Source organism: Ranitomeya imitator, chromosome 4 (assembly GCF_032444005.1).
Source record: "Ranitomeya imitator isolate aRanImi1 chromosome 4, aRanImi1.pri, whole genome shotgun sequence".
Lineage (NCBI taxonomy): Eukaryota > Metazoa > Chordata > Amphibia > Anura > Dendrobatidae > Ranitomeya > Ranitomeya imitator.
The window spans coordinates 104,440,865-104,466,080 of record NC_091285.1 but is presented as its reverse complement, the minus strand read 5'-3'; the positions used below and the strand labels follow the sequence as shown (position 1 = coordinate 104,466,080).

At 41.1% G+C, this 25,216-nt stretch overlaps 1 protein-coding gene across 3 annotated transcripts in view; it reads left to right on the top strand.

Annotated features, from left to right (window-relative positions):
* Positions 1-25,216, top strand: part of NME5 (NME/NM23 family member 5) — a 212,983-nt gene that overhangs the window by 116,128 nt on the left and 71,639 nt on the right. For all 3 annotated transcript variants that reach the window (XM_069761974.1, XM_069761976.1, XM_069761975.1), the window contains exon 4: positions 10,412-10,512. In XM_069761974.1, the coding sequence (XP_069618075.1) occupies positions 10,412-10,512 (101 nt within the window). The remainder of the gene's footprint in view (positions 1-10,411; positions 10,513-25,216) is intronic.

Sequence of the window (25,216 nt, the reverse complement as noted above, 5' to 3'; positions counted from 1 at the left end):
TCTCTTGCCATGTACAGCACCATCCCCTACATATTGGATTACAGTATATAGAGCCCTGTTTTGTATTACATACCGTCCTCTCTTGTAAGGTATATAATGCAAAGATGACTGATGGAGCATGGGAAAACTTCTTTTCTAATGGAGGAGGAGATAATGGACTGGTAGTCTGGTCACCGACTCCTACATTAGCAGTCATTTTATATCTAACAAGAGAGTGGACTATGTAATAAAAAAGGGAGCTGTGAATAACAAAAATAATAACAAGATTACACTATGTAAGAGACAGCACTGTACATAACAGCAGAGGAAACTATATAATAAGGGACGGCACCATTTATAACTAGACAGGATAGTATGTAATAAGGGACGGTGTTATACATAATTAAAGAGGAAACTACTCTGACGAGTCTGTCCACAGCTAGACAGAAACTACTAACAATCCTGGACCAGAGGTCACGTTGTTTTAGGGAACGAATCAGAAGTAGATTCTACCTTCTGGGTAACAAGAGCGGCAAATACTTAGCGAGAGCTTTACAGCCACGGGGCCCACAAACATATATACCACACATTAAAGACGCCAAGGGTAAAACAGTTCACAGCCCCAAAGAAATCCTTTCTAGCTTCTCTAATTACTACAGCTCCCTATATAACATAAAGGGCCGTTTCAAATACCTTCCCACCCACTCATTCCAAGAGAAAATTAATACATACATTAAACTCAACAAATTACCCACAATTCCCATAGAGTGCTTTGATGATCTGGAAAGAGATTTTTCTCTAGATGAGGTCACCTCCGTGATACAAGACATGAAACTAGGCAAAAGTCCTGGCCCTGATGGCTATACAGCAGGCTTCTATAAGCTATTCTTAGACATGCTATGCCCCTCTTTTCTAACAACATGTAATTACATTCTCTCAGGTGGCTCTTTTCCCCCCAGGCCCTAATGGCCCATATTACGGTTATTCCAAAACAGGGTAAAGACCCTTCGCTCTGTAGCAATTACCGCCCCATCTCACTTATAAACATCGATGTTAAAATTTATGCCAAAATGATATCAAAGAGACTTAATTGCCTCTTGCCCCTCCTAATTAACCAAGACCAGGTGGGCTTCGTGCCCGGAAGGGAGGCTAGGGACAATACCATTAGATCTATCTCCCTGATTGACAGAGCCAACAAAAAAGGTGACCCATTGTGCATACTATTGATAGACGCAGAAAAAGCTTTCAATAGGGTCAATTGGGAATTTATGTGCCAAACGCTCAAAGGCACTGGACTACGAAAAAAAGCATTGTGGAGTATAAAAGCCCTCTACGAGTCCCCTTCTGCCCGGGTCAGGGTACTCGGTTCATTGTCCAACTCCTTCTGCATACGGAACGGCACGAGGCAGGGGTGCCCGCTGTCCCCTCTTCTCTACGTGCTAACCATGGAACACCTGGCAGTCGCAATCCACAATAACCCTTCCATAGCAGGAATGAAGTTCCAATCAGAAGACCACAAATTAGCTTTATTCGCTGACGACATACTCATGTATGTCACCTCCCCTATCACTAGCCTACCTAATATTTTATCAGAATTAAACAGCTATGGAGCCCTAAGTAATTTTAAAATTAACACGCATAAATCTGAAATGCTAAATATTTTGTTACCGCCCTCCTTAGTTTCACAGTTATGCTCCTCGTTTCCATTTAGATGTCGCTCAGATTCCCTTGCCTATTTAGGTATACACTTAACCACTAAGTCCTCACATCTACAGTGGGGCAAAAAAGTATTTAGTCAGTCAGCAATAGTGCAAGTTCCACCACTTAAAAAGATGAGAGGCGTCTGTAATTTACATCATAGGTAGACCTCAACTATGGGAGACAAACTGAGAAAAAAAAATCCAGAAAATCACATTGTCTGTTTTTTTAACATTTTATTTGCATATTATGGTGGAAAATAAGTATTTGGTCAGAAACAAAATTTCATCTCAATACTTTGTAATATATCCTTTGTTGGCAATGACAGAGGTCAAACGTTTTCTGTAAGTCTTCACAAGGTTGCCACACACTGTTGTTGGTATGTTGGCCCATTCCTCCATGCAGATCTCCTCTAGAGCAGTGATGTTTTTGGCTTTTCGCTTGGCAACACGGACTTTCAACTCCCTCCAAAGGTTTTCTATAGGGTTGAGATCTGGAGACTGGCTAGGCCACTCCAGGACCTTGAAATGCTTCTTACGAAGCCACTCCTTCGTTGCCCTGGCGGTGTGCTTTGGATCATTGTCATGTTGAAAGACCCAGCCACGTTTCATCTTCAATGCCCTTGCTGATGGAAGGAGGTTTGCACTCAAAATCTCACGATACATGGCCCGGATCAGTTGTCCTGGCCCCTTTGCAGAGAAACAGCCCCAAAGCATGATGTTTCCACCACCATGCTTTACAGTAGGTATGGTGTTTGATGGATGCAACTCAGTATTCTTTTTCCTCCAAACACGACAAGTTGTGTTTCTACCAAACAGTTCCAGTTTGGTTTCATCAGAACATAGGACATTCTCCCAAAACTCCTCTGGATCATCCAAATGCTCTCTAGCAAACTTCAGACGGGCCCGGACATGGACTGGCTTAAGCAGTGGGACACGTCTGGCACTGCAGGATCTGAATCCATGGTGGCGTAGTGTGTTACTTATGGTAGGCCTTGTTACATTGGTCCCAGCTCTCTGCAGTTCATTCACAAGGTCCCCCCGCGTGGTTCTGGGCTTTTTGCTCACCGTTCTTGTGATCATTCTGACCCCATGGGGTGGGATTTTGCGTGGAGCCCCAGATCGAGGGAGATTATCAGTGGTCTTGTATGTCTTCCATTTTCTAATTATTGCTCCCACTGTTGATTTCTTCACTCCAAGCTGGTTGGCTATTGCAGATTCAGTCTTCCCAGCCTGGTGCAGGGCTACAATTTTGTTTCTGGTGTCCTTTGACAGCTCTTTGGTCTTCACCATAGTGGAGTTTGGAGTCAGACTGTTTGAGGGTGTGCACAGGTGTCTTTTTATACTGATAACAAGTTTAAACAGGTGCCATTACTACAGGTAATGAGTGGAGGAAAGAGGAGACTCTTAAAGAAGAAGTTACAGGTCTGTGAGAGCCAGATATCTTGATTTTTTGTTTCTGACCAAATACTTATTTTCCACCATAATATGCAAATAAAATGTTAAAAAAACAGACAATGTGATTTTTCTGGATTTTTTTTTCTCAGTTTGCCTCCCATAGTTGAGGTCTACCTATGATGTAAATTACAGACGCCTCTCATCTTTTTAAGTGGTGGAACTTGCACTATTGCTGACTGACTAAATACTTTTTTGCCCCACTGTATATGATGCTAACCATAAAATTGCACTACATAACGCAGAGCTTGACCTGGAGAAGTGGAACAAACTGCACTTATCCTGGCTTGGAAGAATTAACGCAATCAAAATGGATCTTCTGCCAAGCCTCCTTTATTTCTTCCAGACCATCCCTCTGTATCTTCCAGCCTCCTTCTTCTCCAGGCTCAAATCAGCGATAATAAGATTTGTGTGGTCCGGTAAACGTCCACGGCTAGCATATCATCTTCTGTGCAGGAACAAACAGTCCGGAGGACTGGGCCTCCCGGACTTCTTGCTTTATAGCTATGCCTCTCTTGGAACCTGCGTTCTCGACCTGTTCCATCACAAATCAAGTAAGAATTGGGTAGGCCTAGAGATGAAGCTCTCGGGACATGGTTCGGCGACGCACTTCTGGAGAGAGGGCACTGGGGGAGTCCGAGGAGATGACCAGCCTTTCATTACTAGACATCTAATTCAGTTTGTTAAACATGGCATCCAAAAATTAAATTTTTCCTCTATACCAGGCCCCCTGACACCAATTTTTGAAAACCCAGACTTTCCAGCAGGGCAGGACAGGACCATGTTCCTTCACAAACATAGAGACAGTTGTCCGGTGGTCCATGACTACGTAGATCAATCCTCAATTAAGACCTTGGGGGCTATCTTTGCTGATGGAGAGCCGCCGCCGGGCTCGTGGTTCTTCTATGAGCAAATCAAAAGCTATCTCACAGGGTTATCTAGGCAGGCTGACATCTTTAGACAGCTAACTTCTTTTGAGTCCGTGTGCCTGGGTGGGGGCCCCTTGTCCCAAACAATATCATTGCTTTATAGAATGTTCCAGGGCTACCAGCCAACCTCACTCGACCTTCTTTCATTCTTCTTAAAATGGGACAATGAATTAAGCACGCAACTAACTCCAGAGGAACACCTCAAGAGTCTGCTATTTACCTTCAGATCTTCACTTTGCTGAGATTACCAAGAAAGGAGCTATAAACTCCTGGCCAGATGGTACAGATGTCCGTCTAGTATTCACCTTATGTTCCCCACCACTCCTGATACTTGCTGGAGGTGCTGGAGCGACAGAGGCACCTACCCCCACATCTGGTGGTCCTGCCTGGCTATTCACGACTTCTGGGTGGGCATCTTTGCACTTTATAACAAATTATCTCTCCATAGAGTCCAGCCCACCATGAAATTAGCCCTGTTGTCTTTATGCGACCTCTCCATCGCCAAATTCAAGAAAGGTCTGTAACGAAATTTCCTAATAGCCACACGTAATGTGATCACTCGCTTCTGGAAACAGTCATTGTCCCCCTCACGTGCTGACTTCGTGGTCGAACTAAATCACATTTACAGGATGGAGCAACTGGTTGGCCAGGATACTAGAACCGCAGATAAAGTATTTAACACTTGGTCTCCCTGGATTGCTTTCAGAGAATCTGAGGAACTGAACACTTGGCTACATTGATTAATCCTATTAGCCCCCTTGCGGCCCACAACCATATCTCCTAGGCAGTAAACATTGCATTAACAGCCTTACCTTAGACTAAAAGAATAACAGTCTCAATTTAGTTGGGACTGAAGACCAGATTCTCCCTACCCTTATCCCACCCCCCCTCCCCTTTTTTTTCTCTCTCTTTTCTCTCCCTCTCTCACTCGCTCCTCTTCTTCTTCTCCCCCTTCTCTTCTTCTCTTTCTTTTCTCTCCACGTCTCTTTATTACTTTTTCTTCGCCTGGCCGGCCTCATAGAGACTCCATAACCGACATTGAGCACTCGGAGGAGCCTAGGTACTCTTGCTTTCATCCGGCGGCTTGACCCCACTTGGAGCTGGTCGTTGGCTGAATAGTGGGAGCTTCTGATACATACATCATAAGCAATATTTTTAAACCACTAGACCTCTGATTAAGCCAGAGGTAATTTGTTCACAAAGTTACAACTTTATTGATTGGACGATTAATGTTTAAGTGTTGAAACTTTTAGTATTCAGCTGTCCATTTTTGTATCACCTTTACAATCTTGTATGTCAATATACAAAAACCCAGACTCATAGTAACAGGTGACCCAGGAATAAATCCCGGCCCCTCTAGCTACAACTCCCAAAGCATGATATACGCGAAACAGGAGGAAAACAGGGAGTGTTTAAAAGTAGTACATAATTTTATTACAAAAATACATCACATACATATAATAAAAACGACAAATATAGATACCAAAGGAAGGGACCTCGTACACACTGGACCGGAATAGTACAAAAACAGATGTTACTGTATAGCAGTATCCTCCACAAAGTGGAGGATAAATACCCTCAAAACAAAAGAAAGCCCCCACCGCAGACCGTATCAGCTGCCCATATAACTCAATCAACAGTCACACCCAAATAGGTATAAGTATGGGCAGAGAGACAATCAGGGAAAGGGGGAGGGTTAAATACTGTGAGAAGAATGGAGAGGCATAAATAACCATTGCCCGATTCTTGGGCTCCTCAGCACCTGGGGTAAGAACCGGCTGTGAGCAGTGCTATCTGGTGGGGTTTGCCTTAACGCTCATCTGAGCTGGTTATTTATGCCTCTCCATTCTTCTCACAGTATTTAACCCTCCCCCTTTCCCTGATTGTCTCTCTGCCCATACTTATACCTATTTGGGTGTGACTGTTGATTGAGTTATATGGGCAGCTGATACGGTCTGCGGTGGGGGCTTTCTTTTGTTTTGAGGGTATTTATCCTCCACTTTGTGGAGGATACTGCTATACAGTAACATCTGTTTTTGTACTATTCCGGTCCAGTGTGTACGAGGTCCCTTCCTTTGGTATCTATATTTGTCGTTTTTATTATATGTATGTGATGTATTTTTGTAATAAAATTATGTACAATCTTGTATGTGCCTATAACTGCATTTGAACATTTTATTACTACTATGTTATTTTCATGCAATCCAATAAACTTGATTTACAAAAAAAAAGAGGAAACTATGTAACTAAGGATGGTGTTATACATAATAATTGAGTACACTATATACGTGTTACGGAACCACTCAGCATCCAGAATATGTTGTGCAGTTATATGTATGTATAATAGGTTCCATGTGAGATGCATGTCCCTAATGCATCAGCCCACAGGCTGCACCCCTGGGCAGAGGGGACACGATATTCCCCATTTGTCCGCCCCCCCACCTTTGTAATTCCCACAGTAAATATTGGCAGGCTCCAGCCACCTGCGGCTATTGTAATGTATGTCTGACCTGCCGCTTTTCTATTGGCCTGCCCTCTGTATCTGTGTTATATATTCTGTGTCCTGTGAGTAAAGTGTTGTCAGACTGGAAATACGTGGAGAAGCAGTGATCTTTTATATGCGCCCATGTAACCAAGGAACTCCAGCCAGCGTCCTTCATTCAGACTCCAGCCAAAGCAGAGTGGACCTCCGGAAACACGGGGTGGTACTGAAAGAGGTACCCCAGATTGGTAGACCCACGTTACAATACTGTACTGAGGGAATGTGCTATACATAATAAGTACATAGATTATATTCTAAGGGACTGTGCTATACATAAAAAGTGACTACACTATATACTGAGGGATGGCGCTATACATAATAAGCGAGTACACTATATACTAAGGGACTGGGCTATACATAATAAGCGAGTACACTATATGCTAAGGGACTGTGTTAACCCCTTAACCCCCAAGGGTGGTTTGCATGTTAATGAGCAGGCCAATTTTTACAATTCTGACCACTGTTCCTATGAGGTTATAACTCTGGAATGCTTACATGAATCCCGGTGATTCTGACATTGTTTTCTGGTTACATATTGTACTACATGATAGTTGTAAAATTTCCTTGACATTACTTGCGTTTATTTGTGTAAAAAATTGAAATTTGGCGAAAATTTTGAAAATTTTGCAATTTTCCAACTTTGAATTTTCATACCCTTAAATCACAGAGATATGTCACACAAAATACTTAATAAGTAATATTTCCCACATGTCTAGTTTACATCAGCACAATTTTGGAACCAACATGTTTTTTGTTAGGGAGTTATAAGGGTTAAAAGTTGACCAGCAATTTCTCATTTTTACAACACCATTTTTTTTAGTAACCAAATCACATTTGAAGTCACTTTGATGGGACTATATGATAGAAAATACCCAAGAGTGACACCATTCTAAAAACTGCACCCCTTAAGGTGCTCAAAATCACATTCAAGAAGTTTATTAACCCTTCAGATGTTTCTCATGAATTTTGGAATGTTTAACAAAAAGAACATTTAACTTTTTTTCACAAAAAAATTTACTTCAGATCCAATTTGTCTTATTTTACCAAGGATAACAGGAGAAATTGGACCCCAAAAGTTGTTGTGCAATTTGTCCTGAGTATGCTGATACCCCATATGTGGTGGGGAACCACCGTTTGGGTGCATGGCAGAGCTCGGAAGGGAAGGAGCGCCGTTTGGAATGCAGACTTAGATGGAATGGTCTGGGGGCGTCATGTGAGTTTGCAGAGCTCCTGATGTACCTAAACAGTAGAAACCCCCCACAGGTGACCCCATATTTGAAACTAGACCCTCCAAAGAACTTATCTAGATGTGTTGTGAGAACTTTGAACCCCCAAGTGTTTCACTACAGTTTATAACGCAGAGTCATGAAAATAAAAAATCTTTTTTTCCCACAAAAATGATTTCTCAGCCCCCCAAATTTTTATTTTCCCAAGTGTAAAAACAGAAATTGGACCCCAAAGGTTGTCGTCCAATTTGTCCTGAGTACGCTGATACCCCATATGTTGGGGGTAAACCCCTGTTTGGGCTTACGGGAGAGCTCGGAAAGGAAGGAGCACTGTTTGACTTTTTCAACGCATAATTCGCTGGAATTGAGATCGGACGCCATGTCACATTTGGAGAGCCCCTGATGTGCCTAAACAGTGGAAACCCCCAATTCTAACTCCAACCCTAACCCAACAGACCCCTAACCCTAATCCCTACCCTAACCATAACCCTAACCATACCCCTAGTCCGAACATGCCCCTAACCCTAATTCCAACCCTAACCACACCACTAACCCCAACACACCCCTAACCCTAATCCCAACCCTAACCACACCCCTAACCCTAATCCCAACCCTTGCCACACCCTTAACTACAACACACTCCTAGCCCTAATCCCAACCATAACCCTAACCGCACCCCTAACCCTGAAACACCCCTAACCCTAATCCCAACCCTAATGCCAACGGTAAATGTAATCCAAACCTTAGCCCTAACTTTAGCCCGAACACTAACACTAACTTTAACCCCAACCCTAACCCTAAATTTAGCCCTAACCCTAACCCTAATGGGAAAATAAAAATAAATTCATTTTTTTTATTTTATTTGATTTACTATTTATAGCAGGTTTTTATAACGGGTTTTTATGTTTGGCAGCTGTCACACACTAAAAGACGATTTTTATTGCAAAAAATTGTTTTTGCGTCACCACATTTTGAGAGCTATAATTTTTCCATATTTTGGTCCACAGTGTCATGTGAGGTCTTGTGTTTTGCGGGACAAGTTGACGTTTTTATTGGTACCATTTTCGGGCACATGACATTTTTTGATCACTTTTGATTTTGATTTTTGTTAGGCAGAATGAACAAAAACCAGCAATTCATGAATTTCTTTTGGGGGGTGGCGTTTATAGCATTCCGCGTTTGGTATAATTGATAAAGTATTTTTATTCTTATAGTTAGTATGATACCTCATTTATATATTTTTTGTGTTTTGGCGCTTTTATACAATATAAACAATATAGAATAAATAATTATTTTTGCATCGCTTTATTCTGAGGGCTATAACTTTTTTTTTTTTTGCTGTTGCTATATGGCGGCTAGTTTTTTGTGGGACAAGATGACGTTTTTAGCGGTACCATGTTTATTTATATCCCTCTTTTTGATTGCATGTTATTCCACTTTTTGTTTGGCGGTATGATGCTAAAGCATTGTTTTTTGCCTCTTTTTTTACGGTTTTCACTGAAGGGGTTAACTAGTAGGACAGGTTTATAGGTCGGGTCGTTACAGACACGGCGATACTAAATATGTGTACTTTTATTGTTTTTTTTTATTTACATAAAGAAATTTATTATGTATTTTATTTTTTCTTTATTTAGGAATTTACAAAAAAATATTTTTACACAGTGTAATTTTTTTTTTAAACTTTTTTACTTTGTGCCAGGGTGGGACATCACTGTATATTGTCAGATCGCTGATCTGACACTTTGCAGAGCACTGTGTCAGATCAGCGATCTGACAGGCAGTGCAGGAGGCTTGCCGGCGCCTGCTCTCAGCAGGCGCTCACAAGCCACTTCCCTGCAGGACCCATAAGGACCTCCGTGGCTATTTTGGATCCGGGAGCCTGCAGGGAGGAGAACGGAGGAGATGCTCGGAACAACGCGATCACATGCTTGGCTAAAAAAAGTAACCATTACTGACTACCACATTTTTTGTTCTTGATTTCTTTTAGTGTTTTTTAAAGCCAGAAAGTTGACATTTGAAATGACTTTAGTTTTGTGCCATGTCTGTGATCTGCTTTTTTCTACAAAATTAAACAACTGAATGAACATCCTCCAAGGCCAGTCATTACATACTTTTTTCCAGGGGTTGTATTGTTATCTGATTGCTCCGTTTTCTACACCCATGTGCAGTAATGCGCATTTTTATTTGCATCACAATGGGTTGGGTTATTGCATAGTAATTCATGTGTGCTCACATCTGTCATTTGTCTGTTGGATTCCACATTATAATATTCCCTCAACATCACCATAACATTTCCTCCTTTTGTTGACTGGCTTGACGACTAGGTCTTGCTATTTCGATACCCGGTTTCCACAGTTACTCAAATTCAAGGAAACCTGCTAGCAAATGCAAGCCTTCATAATATTTTATCAAGTTTTCCAAAAATATATATTGCCCTACCCATTGATTAATTGAATTTCACAACCCCTCTTGCTACTTTAATAGAATGTATCAGTTTGTTTAGGGCTCGTATAATCAGTTTAGCTATTTAAGTTTTGGAATAGTTGTACATCAAATTTTATTGACTTTTGTTCATTTTTTCAGCATAAGGTCAATCTATGGAACTGATGATCTTCGCAATGCAGTACATGGCAGTTACTGTTTAACTTCAGCTGAACGTGAAATTCGATTTATGTTTCCTGAAGGTAACTACTACAAATAACTGAAAAGTACCATTGCTTGTTTGATAAAACGTAAAGAGAACCTTTCAGCAGGATTTTGCTAAGACATAGCCATATTGGCGCTGTACTGATTAAATTGATACCTGTGGTGAAGAAATCAATTTTTTGTTTTTTTCTTTAGCGTTTGAAATTTTCTTCCTACTCTGACCCCTCCGTTTGCCTCCTATGTTTGAATTACAGGGCTCTGATTGAAAGTTCTTAGTCATTGGAGTGGTCTCCAAGAAAATGTCGCCTTCGGCAGTGCATGTGCTCTTGCCTCGGAAAATCATTGCTCCAAATTCTTATATTATTGACTAGATGGCAGCCCGATTCTAAAGAATCGGGAGTCTAGAATCCATATATACTTTATTTATTCAAATGTAAAAATAATACAATTAATAAATAATAGTAAGAAAGAACAAAAAATGGCTGCACTCACCAGCTCTTGACAATTCTTGTTATTTAAGGTACAGTTACACAGGATCCATGAACATGCTTATGAGGGGAGGGATGAAAGACATCAGACGACAACTTTGCGTGTTGTGGCAAATGCCACAACAACGGTTCTTTGCTTAAGAACAATGTCAGGTAGTAGGAAAATAGCCAGTTAATAATAGGCAATAGTTCTTTGCAGGAATACAGATATTCATAAATAGGCAGTTTATATTGCAGAGAAATTGCTGGGCAATAATGGACAATGTCCTTATGTGGCAAATAATAGAGCAATATACCCAATGTGGCAAAGAAGAGGTTAATAAACGGCAGTCTCTCAGTATAACAGTCAGTGAATAATAGGCAGTATATGGAGAAAACACCAAACAAAAGTTCAAAATTGGTGTGAAAATGTCACTGAACCACTTCACAACTAAATATATATAGTTTTGGTAAATGGTATTATCATTTTTTTGACGAAATTCGTCAGGAGCTTGAAGAGCAACGTCACTGGGCCCGCCTCCACGCAGTAGAAACTTGCTGTGAGGTAAAAATTCAAAAATCACACCAAAATGGCGGGCGGAGTGTGTCACAGTACGGCACGTTTCTGATTGGTCGCTCGCAGCAGGCGGCAACCAATCAGACACTGGACACTGTTGACGTCACTTATCTCCGGACATTATCTCCGGACATTAGCTCCGGACATTAGCTCCGGACAGGAAGTTGGCACAAATTGCAGGAAGTAGTATTCTAGGCAATTATATATTAGATACTGATGTTGCCTTCACTGGTAAGCTGTCCAGAACACCAATACTACGTTTCCCCCTTCGGCTTGCTCCCGCTCTGGTTGTCTGGACACAGTTGGCAACGCATGTGCAGATTGAGAACTCAAAGCAATGACTTTTAGAGGCAAGAGCGCATGCACCGCAGGCACCATTTTCTTGGAGAAATGCTATTTTATCTGAGACCATTAGAATGACTGCCCCAACACAAGATTTTAAATAGGAGGCAGTATACTATCAAAAACAAGGGGCAGACAGAGGGGCGAGAGCAGAAACAAAAGACCCTACCCACAGTCCCACCCTGATGCAAGGAAATATCATTACAAGATCACACTTCAAACGCTGATTAAGCCAAAACCACAAAACGTATCTTTTCACCACAGGTCTCAATCCGTATTACAGCACCAATATGGACCATGCCTTTACTTTGCAAAATCCTGCTGTCTGATTCTCTTTAAAGCTTAGCTTTTTTGTTTGCAAAAATATATTTAACAATATTTTACAAAATGTATTTTATAAATTATCATTTTTAAACATATAATTTTTAGCATTCTAAATCACCACCTTGCATGTAATCTTGCTCAGCTTTCCCGGAATCCTAAATGGCAAATCTACGCAGATTTTTCATAATTCACAGTGGCATCTTTATAAACGGTTAACTGCATTCATCAGAGCTCATTTCCAGCCGCAGTTATTTTTGACAGATGTCATCTATATAATTTAGCTGACATCTCCTGCATATTGAAAGAGCTCAGCTCCTGAACATTCTCTACACGCTCTATATATGCCAAAGATTAAATGCTAACATGGTGTTGGCTATGACTACCACTTGCAGTAGGGCAAGACTCCTCTAATGCCTCGTTCAGACTTCAGACTAGTTTTTCACGTGCGAATTCTATCTGTGATTTTCATTAATAGGACACGTCCTCATTATATTGTATACTGCTATTCATATATCCGTGTTTATTTGCCAACAAAAAAGATACAGAGGTGTGTCCAATTGCTATCCAAGTAATGAATGAAAATCACTAGAGATGGACGAACCCGAACAGTAAAGTTTGGCATCTGTACCGAACACCTACTGTTCGGGCACGGATGCCGAACACGCGCTCACAGCAGTTCAGTCACCAGTGGTTCTCAGCATACAGTAGACGGTCACATCTTGGCACTGTCCAGGTTGAATACTATTTATCCCCCAGACATGGATTATGGCGTGGGACAGAACGACGGACAGGTGAGGGATATTGTTGTTTTTTATTTTTGTTTTATTTCACAAGATGGGGGATTTAGTGGAATTAGGTGTTAGGTGAGCATAACTATGTTTGTTATTTTTAAATTAAAAAAAGAAAAGTGTGTTTTGTTTTATTTCAAATAAAAGACTTTATTCTGACTGTGTTTATTTACAAAACAACTATAGGATTAGTAATTGATAGATGTCTTATAGACGCCTCTCCATTATTAAGCCGTGAGCTTGATGTCACTGGACAATACAAATGTGACTTTAACCCCACAAATATATATATGAACCCCACTTGCCACTGCTACAGGGCAAGTGGGAGTAGCTGGGCAAAGCGCCAGAATTGGCGCATCTAGTAGATGCGCCTTTTCTGGGTGGCTGCGGGCTGCTATTTTTAGGCTGGGGGGCCAATATCCATGGCCCCTTGCCAGCCTGAGTATACCAGCCCCCAGCTGTCTGCTTCAGCAAGGCTGGTTGTCAAAAATTGGGGGGCTCCACGCTCTTTTTTTTTTAATATTTATTTAAATAATTAAAAAATACGACATGGGGACCCCTCTATTCTTGATAACCAGCCTTTCTGAAGCTGACAGCTGAGGGTTTCAGCCCCCAACTGTAAGTTTTGCCTGGCTGGCTATCAAAAATACAGGAAACCCATGTATTTTTTTAAAATTATTTATTTACAGCGCAGGAGTCGGCTGATGAATAGTCCCATCAGCCGTTCCTGCTCTCACTGTTATTAGTGCCAGCAGGCATCAGCTGATGGGTGCAGTAGTCCCATCAGCTGACACCAGTGACCGGAGGTAAACTTTACATCTCTGATCACAGCTACATGCTCATGCTGTCTTTTGACAGCATGGGAACCACAGCTATCTGATCAGCAGGGATGATGTCACCATCAGAAGTGGTGTTTGCCGCTCTACCATGCATATGACAAGGTGGCAAACACTGGATGTTCAGGCCCCTCATTCAAGTGAATGGGGTCCAGGTTTGGGTCCGGGCACTGTTATAGTACCCGAACCCGAACTTTTTGTAACTGTCCAGCTGAACCCTCCAGACCTGAATATCGAGGTGTCCGCCCATCTCTAAAAATTTACCAATACAAGTCCATGAAAAAAAACAAGGCAGCACTCAAATGGCATCTGTGTACTGTGGTTTTTTTTTCACTACTTAATTGGTAGGAGAAACTTGTGTGAAACCTCCATTATTATTATTATTATTTATAGCGCCATATATTCCACGGCGCTTTGGTAAAAAAACAATTACAATAATCAAACAAAACAATCACAATCCATCAGTTTTTGTTCATTTGTGAGAAAGACTGATGAAGCTGTGATGAGAAAAACTGTCACACTGGCCAAACACTGATGAAATCAGTCTGTTTTTTGCATACAAGAAAAAACTTTTCAATTTAAAAGCAGAATTACCTTTCCTGCACACGTCACTAATGACCTCATTTTTAAGGTCCTTGGAAGGAATGTCATGTGCCATTTCTTTAGATTGATCACACATGTACTTATGCATGTAAATGAGATCACGAAGTTAAACAAGCCCAGCTTTTCTTTTTTTCTCTGCGATTACTAAGCTAAACAAGCCCAGCTTTTCTATTTTCTCCTTGTAAAGCCACATTCACACATTCGGTATTTGGTCAGTATTCTACCTCAGTATTTGTTAGCCAAAACCAGGAGTTGGTGAAAAATTCAGAAGTGGTGATGTGTTTCTATTATACTTTTCCTTTGTTTGTTCCACTCCTGGTTTTGGCTTACAAATACTAAGGTGAAATACTGACTAAATACTCAACTTGTGAACGCGGCCGAGACTTACCGAGACTTCATAATCTAAATGTTCACTATTGACCTGAATATAGCTTTCCAATATCCTTTCTAAAATGTGGAACCCAAGATTGGATCTCCTAAGTGATTTATGGAGGGGTAATAATACATTTAGAACACAGGATTTTATCTCTCTTTTTATACACCCTTCAAATCTGGTTGGCTTTTACAGCTGCTGCATGACATTGAGTACTGCTGCTCAGCTTACTTGTAACCAGAGTACACAAGTCCTTCTTCTATTCTGTAGTCCCAAGTATATTTTCTTTAAATTTGCATGCAGCAATAAAAATTACAGTGCATTATTTTGTATCTATCCATTAAACTTCATCTGACATGTTTGCCCTTTATGACTAGCTTGTTCTGTATCATACAGTCAAGCTAAATTTTTGTTATGATACAAACTTTTATGTCATCAGCGAAGACAGACATTTTATCCCATCCACATAGTGATTAATAAAAAGATTAAAAAGAACTGGACCTGAGGGGTTTAGCTGATAGGAGAGCGACACACACATTTGAAAGCTTTGCAAGGCACATGTAAACTAAATGAGAACCAACAAGATTTCTCTCGCGTATCACCCCTACTCTGGAACCCTCTACCACAACACATCAGACTCTCGCCTACCATCGAAACCTTCAAAAAGAACCTGAAGACCCACCTCTTCAGACAAGCCTACAACCTGCAGTAACCACCGATCGACCAAACCGCTGCATGACCATCTCTACCCTCACCTACTGTATTCTCACCCATCCCTTGTAGATTGTGAGCCTTCGCGGTCAGGGTCCTCATTCCTCCTGTACCAGTTATGACTTGTATTGTTTAAGATTATTGTACTTGTTTTTATTATGTATACCCCTCCTCACATGTAAAGTGCCATGGAATAAATGGCGCTATAACAATAAATAATAATAATAATAATAATAATAATAATAACAATTCAACATTCAGCTCTTCTCAACCTTTGTAACTACAGTATCTTGAAAAAGTATTCATACACTGTGAACATTTCCACATTTTTTCATGTTACACCCATAAACCTAAACGCATTTTGTTGGGATGTTATGTGATATACCAGAACTAAGTAGCAAGTATTTGTGAAGTTTAAAGGTGTACATACAGTTATATGAAAACGTTTGGGCACCCCTGTTAATCTTAAAGGGAACCTGTCACCCCGAAAATCGCGGGTGAGGTAAGCCCACCGGCATCAGGGGCTTATCTACAGCATTCTGTAATGCTGTAGATAAGCCCCCGATGTTACCTGAAAGAGGAGAAAAAGACGTTATATTATACCAGGCGTGTGCTACGGAGGACAGAGAATGAACTTCAATCCAATATTGCAGCCAGCATGCAGTCCGCGGGTAAGGAAAGGGTGAATCAAACACCCGAAAACTCCGCCCATATGTCCCAAAACCAGACCCGCCAAATTCAGGTGACAGGTTCCCTTTAAACAAGCTCTAATCTCCCTGTGTTCTCATATTGTAGATCTAAAAATATAGGAGACATTCTGGTTCATAATAGGTTAAAACCGGCAGAAAAAAAAAAGTTTGGCTAAAGAAAAATATATTAAGAGGGAATTGCTCCAGTTGCCACCTCCACAGTACTGATCGTGTTTACGCATAGGACCAATAACACATGTGGTCAGCGACTTCATTTCACGTAAATCACAGTATGTAGTATACAGTATACTGTATTACTTACTGTCCCTGCTCCTTCTACTATATAGGGAAGACTATAAGACCACTAACTAAGAGATTTAGGGAACATTATCGTTCAATAATTTCTGGAAAGGGTTCTATGCGTTTAATCAACCATATGAAAGAAAAACATCAGGCGAATCCAGAATTACTAAGATTCGCAGGTTTAGAAATCATCCCTTATCCACCACAAGGGGGAGATCATAATAAAATTCTGTTAAAGAGTGAAGCTAACTGGATCCTGAAGATGAATGCACAGGGTCCTTTAGGGTTAAATGACAGGGTAGATTTATCTGTCTTCTTATAATAATGACAAAAATGAGTTTTTTCTTACTGCAGTGCTGCAAGATATGTACTGAGTTAATGTTTTTATTCATTGAATTGAAAGATGCACAACTTGATTTTGTTCACATGTAACTTTGTGTCTAAATCCTTTAACAAGGAAATGACCCCACCCCCTCACACACCTGGACCCGTTGAAGCGCTCACTGCGCGAAACGTCCGTCGTCCATCTGCACGCTCCCTGCATGCCTCCCTGACCCGCTAATCCCACACAAAGTCTCTTGTTAACTTGGTTCATTTGAAATAAAAAAAAGGACTTTGGAATAATCAATTCATCTGGTGAGTGCCGCATTATTTTTCTCTCTTGATGAGCTTCAAGAGGTAGTCACCGGGAATGGTCTTCCAACAATCTTGAAGGAGTTCCCAGAGATGCTTAGCACTTGTTGGCCCTTATGCCTTCACTCTGCCGTCCAGCTCACCTTAAACCATCTCGATTGGGTTCAGGTCTGGTGACTGTGGATGCCAGGTCATCTGGCGTAGCACCCCATCACTCTCCTTCTTGGTCAAATAGCCCTTACACAGCCTGGAGGTGTGTTTGGGGTCATTGTCCTGTTGGAAAATAAATGATGGTCCAACTAAACGCAAACCGGATGGAATAGCATGCCACTGCAAGATGCTGTGGTAGCCATGCTGGTTCAGTATGCCTTCAATTTTGAATAAATCCCCAACTGTGTCACCAGCAAAGCACCCCCACACCACCACACCTCCTCCTCCATGCTTCACGGTGGGAACCAGGCATGTAGAGTGCATCCATTCACCTTTTCTGTGTCGCACAAAGACACGGTGGTTGGAACCAAAGATCTCAGATTTGGACTCATCAGACCAAAGCACAGATTTCCACTGGTCTAATGTCCATTCCTTGTGTTCTTTAGCCCAAACAAGTCTCTTCTGCTTGTTGCCTGTCCTTAGCAGTGGTTTCCTAGCAGCTATTTTACCATGAAGGCCTGCTGCACAAAGTCTTCTCTTAACAGTTGTTGTAGAGATGTGTCTGCTGCTAGAACTCTGTGTGGCATTGACCTAGTCTCTAATCTGAGCAGCTGTTAACCTGCGATTTCTGAGGCTGGTGACTCGGATAAACTTATCCTCAGAAGCAGAGGTGACTCTTGGTCTTCCTTTCCTGGGGCGGTCCTCATGTGAGCCAGTTTCTTTGTAGCGCTTGATGGTTTTTGCCACTGCACTTGGGAACAATTTCAAAGTTTTCCCAATTTTTCGGACGAACCTTCATTTCTTAAAGTAATGATGGCCACTTGTTTTTCTTTACTTAGCTGCTTTTTTCATGCCATAATACAAATTCTAACAGTCTATTCAGTAGGACTATCAGCTGTGTATCCACCAGACTTCTGCACATCACAACTGATGGTCTCAACACCATTTATAAGGCAAGAAATCACACTTATTAAACCTGACAATGGCACACCTGTGAAGTGAAAACCATTCCTGATGACTACCTCTTGAAGCTCATCAAGAGAATGCCAAGAGTGTGCAAAGCAGTCATTAAAGCAAAAGGTGGCTACTTTGAAGAACTTAGAATATAAGACATAATTTCAGTTGTTTCACACTTTTTTGTTAAGTATATCATTCCACTTGTGTTAATTAATAATTTTGATGCCTTCAGTGTGAATGTACAATTTTCATAGTCATGAAAATACAGAAAAATCTTTAAATGAGATGGTCTGTCCAAACTTTTGGTCTGTACTGTACATCATGGTTTTGGTCTATATCGCAAAAATACATGATTCATCTGGAGCTCTGAGGCAGCAGAGTTACTGTGGACTCTGTTGAGCTTCTGTTCACCACACTTTTATGCATGAGTAAAAAGACAGACACCACAGGATCATAGACCAAAGTACCCCATGTTAGGAGTCGAGTTCCCGCCGCTGCACAGGGGGATTCTCGAGCCATGTCTGCTTCGATCTCCCATTCTGCTTCAGCCACAGTGGAGCCTGCTCAGCGGAGACATCGGTCCCAGCGTTTCGCTCAGCCTGATACTGTGCAAAGGATTACTGCTGCCTTTCCAGCCTCTGCCATTGTAGCCAGTACTGGTTAGCGGCGAGCAGACATCTCTGGGACTGTCCTGCTTTTCCCCTTCTGAGCATTCCCAAGGTAAGACCTCTCATTGGAGGTCAGGGGTCACATGCTCAGGTACTGCAGCAGCTACCATTGGTCCTCTAGGAAGGTGCTGAAGTTTCTCAGGTACTGTAGCAACTCCCATTGGTCCTGTAGGAAGGTCCTGAAGTTGCTACAGCTATAAAAGGTTTGCATGGCCGCACGGCCATGCACTAGTATCAAACCAAACTCTATGAGCTCAGTGCCAGTGTGGTCATGTCTGGATTTGGTTAGGGTATGGCTGAAATAAGCCCCTAGAATACCGGCACCTCTGGTGAGGAGTTGTTTGCCTGTTTCTCTGACTGCATGACCACAGTTTTGCTCTGTTTGGTAGCTGTGTACCTCTGTGAGGTTAACAGGGCACAGCATCTTGTTTCTAGCGAATCTGTGGAGTTAACAGAGTTCGCTTATACCTCCATATAGCGCCGCCATTTGCCAGCAGTAGGTTCCTCTCCTGCACGGTGGACCCGGGTTGCGAACGCACCTATTAATACATATATATATACTTGGTGCGTTCCGCCAACCCTAACACCCCATTTGTCTCATTACAGGGAATTTTCCTTCTGTGGTTTTGTCTGAATCATGTTTTTCAGAGCTTTACACGGAAACTCCGATGTAAGTAGGTCAGCACAGAGCACAGGATAAATGTGAGTTGAGCCTTACTGCGATTTTTCGGAGGCAGAATGAACAAATCAACACCAGTTTATTTATTTTACTCAATTATATGGCACCATTAATTACACAGCATTTTACACACATTATCAGCACTGTCCCTATTGGGGCTCACAGTGTAGATTACGTATCAGTATATCTTTGGAGTGTGGGAAGAAACTGGAGTACCCAGAGGAAACCCCATGTTGCCCCATTGAAGAATTGCTTTTTATTTAATGACGTTCACCATGAGGTACAGTGGGGAATAAAAGTATTTAGTCAGCCATCAATTGTCCAAGTTCTCCCATTTAAAAAGATGAGAGGCCTGTAATTAACATCATAGGTAGACCACAACTATGAGAGTCAAAATGAGAAAACAAATCCAGAAAATCACCTTGTCTGATTTGCCATGATTTATTTTGCAAATTATGGTGTAAAATAATTATTCGCTCATTAACAAAATGTCATCTTAATATTTAATTATATATCCTTTTTTGGCAATGACAGGGTTCAAACGTTTTCTGTAAGTCTTCACAAGGTTGGCACACTCTATTGGTGGTATATTGGCACAATTCCTCCTTGCAGATCTCCTCTAGAGCTGTGATGTTTTGGGCCTGTCGCTGGGCAACACGGACTTTCAACTCCCTCCAAAGGTTTTCTTTGGGGTTGATATCTGGAGATTCGCTAGGCCACTCCAGGATGTTCATATGCTTCTTATGAAGCCACTCCTTCGTTGCCCTGGCTGTGTGCTTGGGATCATTATCATGCTGAAAGACCCATCCACGTTTCATCTTCAATGCCCTTGCTGATGAAAGGAGGTTTGCACTCAAAATCTCACGATACATGGCCCCAGTCATTCTTTCCTGTACACGGATCAGTCTTCCTGGTCTCTTTGCAGAGAAACAGCCCCAAAGCATGATGTTGCCACCCCCATGCTTCACAGTAGGTACAGTGTTCTTTGGATGCAAATCAGCATTCTGTCTCCACCAAACACGATAAGTTTTGTGTCTACCAAACAGTTCAACTTTGCTTTCATCAGATCATATGACATTCTCCCAATACTCTTCTGGATAATCCAAATGCTCTTTAGCAAACTTCAGACAGGCCCGGACATGTACTGACACTGCAGGATCTGAGTCCCTTGCATTGTAGTGTGTTACTGACGGTAGCCTTTGTTGCAGTGGTCCCAGCTCTATGCAGGTCATTCACTAGGTCCCCCGTGTGGTTCTGGGATTTTTGCTCACCGTTCTTGTGATCATTTTGACCCCACGGGGTGAAATCTTGCTTGGAGCCCCAGATCGAGGGAGATTATCAGTTGTCCAATATGTCTTCCATTTTCTTATTATTGCTCCCACAGTTGATTTTGTCACACCAAGCTGCTTGCCTATTGCAGATTCAATCTTCCCAGCCTGGTGCAGGGCTACAATTTTGTTTCTGGTGTCCTTCGACAGCTCCTTGGTCTTCACCATAGTGGAGCTTGGAGTGTGACTGTTTGTTTGAGGTTGTGGACAGACGTGTTTTATACTGATAACAATTTCAAACAGGTGCCATTACTACAGGTAATGAATGGAGGACAGAGGAGACTCTTAAAGAAGAAGTTTAAGGTCTGTGAGAGCCAGAAATCTTGCATGTTTTTAGGTGACCAAATACTTATTTTCCACCATATTTTGCAAAATAAATCTTGCCGAATCAGACAAGGTAATTTTCTGGATTTGGTTTCTCATTTTGACTCACTCTCATAGTTGTGCTCTACCTATGATGTCAATTACAGGTTTCTCTCATCTTTTTAAGTGGAAGAACTTGCACAATTAGTGGCTGACTAAATACTTTTTTCCCCCACTGTATAGGTAATAAGATGACTTTATTCTTCGGGCCAGTATGCTTACAGGGATACCAGATTAATGGGTTTGCTACTATAATACACTAAAAAACAATATTTTTGCACTTCCATGTTTTGAGAGTTATAATTTTTCACCCGACAGTCATGTTTTTGCAGGATTAGTGTAAAATGTTATCAGTACCATTTTGGGGTGCATAACATTTTTTAATTACTTTTTTCTATTTATGAAAGGCAGAATGATTAAAGACCAGCAATTTGGGAATTGTATTTATGTTTGTTATGCTCTTCATTATGTGGTATAACTTATAAGATGGGTTTATTCTTCGAGTCAGTATGGTTATATAGATACCACATTTTCATTTTTTTTATTTTTTGCAGCTTTTACATAGCAAAAACAAATTTATAGAAGAAATCATTTTTGCATGTTCATAGTTTGAGAGCTATTGCTTTTTATTTTTCCACTGATGGAGCTGAGTGGAGCTTCTAGTTTGCTGAACAAGACGACTATTTCATAGGTACCATATCTATGCATTCTATTCCACTTTTTGTTTAACGGTATAATAAAAAACCATAATTTTTACCACTTTACTTATGTATTTTTTCCATTGTTAAAAAGTGGTGACACTTTTAAAGATCAAGGTTTTCATGTCAATACCAATTTTTGTACTTTATTTTTGTTTTTTCATAAAAAATGTGTATATTTATTATTGCAGTTTTTTGTTGTTTCTGATCTTTATTTTGTTTATTTTCACAATTTTACATTTTTTTTAAACTTTGAGTAGTCCCAACATGAGAATTTAACTTTTAAATCTTGGATCTCTGGTCTAATGTATTGCAATGCATGAGACCTGCCAGCTTTACACTGACAGATCGCCTGTTAGACCCTGCTTCTGGAATGGTCTAACAGATCACTGTAACTGTTATTACTTAACCTCTGGCTTCCATGATAGCTCTCAGCTCCCCGTGATCAAGCCGCTGGAGTGCCGGTGGGGTAAGAGAGGGAGCACTCTCCCTCTTACAAACATCTAAATGCTGCGATCGCTGTTAATCATAGCAAGTAGGAGATAAGCCAGGGACTGGCTTACATGGGGAACAACATAATCGGAACCTGAGCCAATAAGGCCTCCATCGTGCCGTTGGTCTGAAGCAGTGATTAGAACCACAATCCCATACCCTATCACTGCATGACAGACCACTGTAAATTTATATCGATGCTGCACAAAGCCCCAGCAAGCACTGACATATATAGTTACCATTGGCCGTCATGTGAAGACTATAATAAACTACACGGGCTTGAAGGTTTTCAATGAAAGGGGTTGTCTGGTATGTTCATATTGTTGGCCTATTCTTAGGATCGGTGTGGGTGAAAAACTCGGCACCGCTGCTTATCAGCAGTTTTCGGTGCCAGCAGCTGCCAGATGTAACCAGTTGCAGAACTGTACAACATAGATCCGTCAACTGAATAGTAACTGCAGCTAGGTGCTGCACATCCGCCCCTATTCATATGCGCGGGATGGATCTTCATGACCCTGTCATGGCCATTATTCAGTTGACAGAGCAGTGTTTTTCCTTTCTAAAATTGAGCAAATCCAGCTGCCGAGTGATCCAACTTATCCAAAGAATAAGTCATCAATGTTTAAAGTACATGACACTTTTAATCCCTTCACAATCTTAGATGTATCCATACGTCCAGGTTGGGAAGGACTTCCTAACATTGGACGTTTAGGTACGTCCTGGCGATCACCGCTGGGAGTTCAGCGAATCTGACAGCTCACACCTGAATCTCACTAAATCGATTGCAGCATTTAGAAGGTAGGGAGAGGGAGAGAGCACCCTCTCTCCTCCGATTGGCGCCTCTGTGACGTCATTGTAAGGGGCCGATCTTTGTCATAGTGACCCGATGTCCGGTCACTAAGCTCGAGCAAGCTTGTTAGATCATGCGCAGAGCATGGTCTAGCAAGCTTGTGTCAGTGCAGCATATATATATTTATATATATATAAAACTATATAGCATTGCAGTGCTTGTGCTTTGCAATGCTTTATAACAGCGACCAGATGGCAAAAAGTGAGGTGGGACTTAGTAAAAAAGTTTAAAAATCGTTTAAAATATACTTTTTAAAAAAATCACAAAATAAAAAATATATTATACCCATAAATATTTTTGTAAATAAAAAAAGTACACATATTAGGTATCGCTGCGTCTGGAACAACCAAACCTATAAAACTGCCCCATTAGATAACCCCTTCAGTGAACACAGTCATCACACTGCCGAAGAAAAAGTGGAATAAAATGCAATAAAAAATATGAATGTAAATAAAAATTTGTCACTTAAGACATCATCTTGTCCCACAAAAAAAAAACTGCCATACAGCTCAATCAGTGAAAAAAATAAAAACAGTTATAGCTCTCAGAATAAAGCGATGCAAAAATAATAATTTTTTCTATTAAATAGTTTTTATTATGAAAAAGCGCCAAAACATAAAAAAAGATATAAATATGGTAATCACATGACTCTGCTGAAATATGGAAAAATTATATCTCTCAAAATATGGAGATGCAAAAATTAATTTTTGCAAAACAAAAGAGTATATGTCTGTTATGTGTGACAGCATCCAAACATAAAAAATATAAATTGGGTGTTGCTTTAATCGCACTCGAAAAATAAAGTTGTCTAATCGCTTATACTGCACAAGGAACAGCATAAAAAATAAGTTAACCAATTCTTGATCTGCTGTTAATTTGTTCATTCTGACTCCCAAAGATCACAGTAAGGCTCAGCTCGCATTTTTCCTGTGCTCTGCATTGAAACTTACACCGCTTTTCCATGTAAATCTCTGAAATACATGATTCAGATGGAAGATTCCATAGAATGAAGTATATGGAATCACTTTGGACGTTGTCTGGCCTATGATCCGGCGGTGTCTGTCCTTTTAGGCAGGCATAAAAGTGCTGTTGGCCTCAGTTCTGTGCACCTCTGAAAAGAAGGACACCACTGAACAGAGGCAAAATGGAGTGCAGGGTAACTCTGCTGCCTCATTATAGTGAATGGATCCCTCGTGGGTTCCATCTGAATGAATCACCTCATTTGGAGACTTAGATGTAAACCCAAATGTGAACCAAAATTATATGTAAAATGTTCCCAATGAAAGCTTCAACTAAATCCACAGAAAAGCATGTCCCATCTCAGGTCTGTCATCTGTTAATGGAAATATGGGGGCTTTCAATGTTACTGGTAGCACAAATGCTCTGGAAAAGCACTATGGCTCCTTAGCCCTCCAAAAGATATTTAACAAATTCTGCACTCCCAAATCCAAATGCCCCTCTCCCTTCTGAGCCCCACAGTGTGCCTAAACCACCTGTAGCATCCACGTGTTTGGCATGTCTGTGGCAATGAGAGCCCGCCTAATTTACAAGTGTATGTGTTCAGAAGCACGAGCTGGCATAAAGTACTGGGCACTACAACTTTTTTGGCTCTACAATGTATGGGCAGTATCATAGCAGATTTTCAATTTTCACTCTGCAGCATCCACTGCTGCTTGTTTCAGGAAAACACCCATGGAGCCAGAATAATCTCTACACCTGTAGATACATTCCAAAAGGGCTATGGTTTCCAAAATGGGGTCACTTTGGGGGGGGGGGGGAGGTATTCTGTTCTTCTACGACTCTGTATATGGAGTCTGCAAAACTAATCTAGGAAAATCTGTGCTCCAGGAATCAAATAGTATCTCGCCGTGTAGCTAAGCAGTACACCATATTCCAAATTATTATGCAAAT